Genomic DNA, 3,176 nt, shown 5'->3' on the forward strand with positions numbered 1-3,176 from the left:
GGTGACGGCAACATGGAGCAGCCTAGTTTAGTTGAGGACTGCGGCGCGACAAGAGGAAATGAAGATATGGAGGATGGAATGATGGCGCACGGTGGGGGATCACATTTCAATTCAATTCAGCTTCAAGTACAAGGTAACATTTTGTTTATGGTATTTGCAAAGCTTTAATCATGGACACTCACATATCCCCCGTTCCTAAATATATGTCTTTACGAGATTTCACTAGTAGAAAACTACTTACGGAGCAAAATGAATGAATCCATCCACGTTCAAAAGTATGTAGTCTTTTAGTGAAACCTCTTAAAAGACTTGTATTTGGGATTTCTTTTCTAACATACTATATTCTTCTGGCATATATTCCCCCAAAAGAGCGAATACCTCCATGTGACTGTACAGTAAAACACAGAATGGATGTTTCTCAAAAAAAAAACTGAAAGTAATTGCAAGTTGTACCCTACTAGCACAGAATGAGAAAACACTACCCAAGATACATATCATTTAAAATCCATTAATAACACATCCAAACATAAAGGAGGGTCCAAGAAATACATCGCAACATTTGATTCTAAACTGTTTGCCACGCCCCTAAGAAATACTCTTCACAACAGCCTCGAGCTGGCTGATAGGTCTACTCATCAGAATCACAGAAACGAACCGGGGTCTCCAACATAATGGTGACCAGCCCGGCCAGCACCGGGAGACGCGCCTGAAGCCAGGAAATGTTACCTCGGAGTACATGAAGAACAATATCATTTAACATTATGCTCACATCTTCGGCTCGGCATGAGACCAGATCCTGCAATATGCCCAAGGATTCCTTAAAGCACTTCGCCAGATGTAAGAGCTTAATTGCTGAGTTCTGCATGACTAGGAGGGCTTCCAGGGCGCCCCGTTCCAGCTTGGACTCCTGAACCATGAGCTGGGGTAACACATCATGCTCGAGCTTTTGGATTTCCAGCGACAAGGTTGCCACGACCGAGAGGGAATCCAGCTCCAGGCATGCCCAGGACATCGGCTCCTTGGTCAGCGGCCAGAGGAGTGCATACGACTCGCGCGCTATGCGCACCGACTCCAGAGAGACAAGCTTCACATCCATGTGCTCATTGGAGTGGCCCAGCTCATCGGAGCGGGCCTGCAGGTCTTGGATTTGGGCATGGGAGTGGATTTCATAGAGCATCTTTTCCTTTTGGCGGCGAAGAAGGCTGCAGCAGCAGAACAGTTGGTTGCTGCTACCAGCTGGCACAGACAGCACAAACAGAGGAGGATTTAATGTCAGGAAGAGACCATACAGCACCAATCCAAGCTTCTACTTAATTAGTTAGGACAGCATATATATATTTGCATTGTGCGACAGAATAGTTATTAATATGAAGTGAAAGCAGCAATTCAACCATGTACTATACTGATAGGCAACTAAACAAAATGAATGAATACACTCAATCACCCAAAACAGAAAAATAATTAACAGAGGGGGGAATATAATATAATTTGGTTCAAAGTAGCATAGAGATGCCATCATTCATTGTATTATTGTGAGCAAGAAAATTGCATCTCCAGAATTAATGCCTCACCATCAAAGGAAACAATAAACTAAACAGCTGGGAAATAAAAAATTGCATCCCATGTGCAAGGGCATAGTGAGGACAGAAAACCAAACCAGCCAGCATTTACAGAACTCCTCAAGAAGAAGACTAGAGATTGGTTGGTTGGCAAAAGATACATCATCATTGGCAAATATTAGTATCACATAAAATAAATAAACTTCCAAACAACAGAGCTGGAAAGCAGCGCATATGACTACAGGTTAAGTGCTGCCTGTGCATAAATATTTTAGGATCCCAAAAAATATTGTTACCTATCCAAACAGACAGAGCTAGAACATGAATATGCAACAAATCTACTACGCTCAAACACAGTTGATAAAACAAAAAATTTAACATTCTGGCATAAACTGAAATCGAACAACATAGCATGAATTCCATCCAAATTAAGATTCGTTTTCTAGCTTGATTTTCTTGTTTTTCGTCCTAATTCGAAATTTCCCCACCAAAAATAGCCCCCATTTTTTTTTTTTTGTGATTTGTTGGCATGATGAAGTTTTGTTGATTTTGATCCATGGATTTGCTTGGTTTCGAGTGGATCTAGCATTTCCTCAAGTTTCCCCATCTTTCATACACAAAATCCCTCGGATTTTGCCCCCGAAATCATCAATTTCCGCCCAAAATCGCGACAGGCACAGTTGAAGAATTCATACACCATTTGAGAAACCAAAATCTGACCACAACCAACCAAGCAAACCCTAACTAAAACGTCAGATTGATTCCTTATTACGGATAATCGAACCCTAGCTAGGTGGTGTTACCAAACAAACAAACCCTAACTAATTAAATCCTACTATCCTAGTCGAGGTAGGGTTCCTCATACGAATGAATACTCAAAGCCAGGCAGGAAAGGATACAAGACCAACCACAATCGGAACGAGCAACTCCGGAGGCGGAGGGAGACCACGCTGGCTGGATCCGAGACCTACGAACCAGCGCCGCGCCTACCAACCAATCGTAACTCCAAGCTGATCGGGATGTACAAGCATGTGCTCACCTCGGGCAGGGATCTGATCTGGAGAGGAGGACGAGGCGTCGGTTGATGTGAGATTGGGTCGATAGACAGGTTGCGGGGAACGGCGGCGAGGCGATGGAGTGCGGGGGAGAGACGGAGGCGGGCGGCTTTTATAGGAGGGCAAGAGGGGTTCGGGGGTAAAAAGCACAGAGCCGTGCCTGGCCCGTTTAACCCAGGCCGTGCCGTGCCGTGCCGGGCCGGGCCGGCCCATTTGACCAGGTTTGATTGTGTATCCGCCTCGCATTTTCTGATTTTTACCAATTTATTAATAGTAGCAAAAATGCCCGTGCGTGGAAGTATTGGACATATAGTTTATTGCATGGTTACTTATATTTGTATCATGATATTTATTTATTTAACTAACACATCATGTTTTTCAATTTGTCTTCAAATCACCCGTGAGATTTACATATGTATCCACTAATGCATCATGTGTTTCATCAGTTTATCTTGTCTGCATGACACCCTCATTCAACTTTGGATCAAATATTTCTTTCTTTTAATAAAAACTGAGACATCCCTCGATTTTTTTGAAATTAAAAAAAAAAGAACAAAAAAAA

At 42.9% G+C, this 3,176-nt stretch overlaps 1 protein-coding gene across 1 annotated transcript; it reads right to left on the minus strand.

Annotated features, from left to right (window-relative positions):
* Positions 1-468: 468 nt before the first annotated feature.
* On the minus strand, positions 469-2,737 carry LOC123099224 (uncharacterized). Its single transcript, XM_044521396.1, has 2 exons — positions 2,599-2,737; positions 469-1,236 (listed from the first exon to the last, which is right to left on the minus strand). The coding sequence occupies exon 2, from the start codon at positions 1,175-1,177 to the stop codon at positions 629-631; it is 549 nt and encodes a 182-aa protein (XP_044377331.1). The 5' UTR covers positions 1,178-1,236; positions 2,599-2,737; the 3' UTR covers positions 469-628.
* Positions 2,738-3,176: the final 439 nt, after the last annotated feature.

The sequence above is a fragment of the Triticum aestivum genome, chromosome 4D (assembly GCF_018294505.1).
Source record: "Triticum aestivum cultivar Chinese Spring chromosome 4D, IWGSC CS RefSeq v2.1, whole genome shotgun sequence".
NCBI lineage: Eukaryota > Viridiplantae > Streptophyta > Magnoliopsida > Poales > Poaceae > Triticum > Triticum aestivum.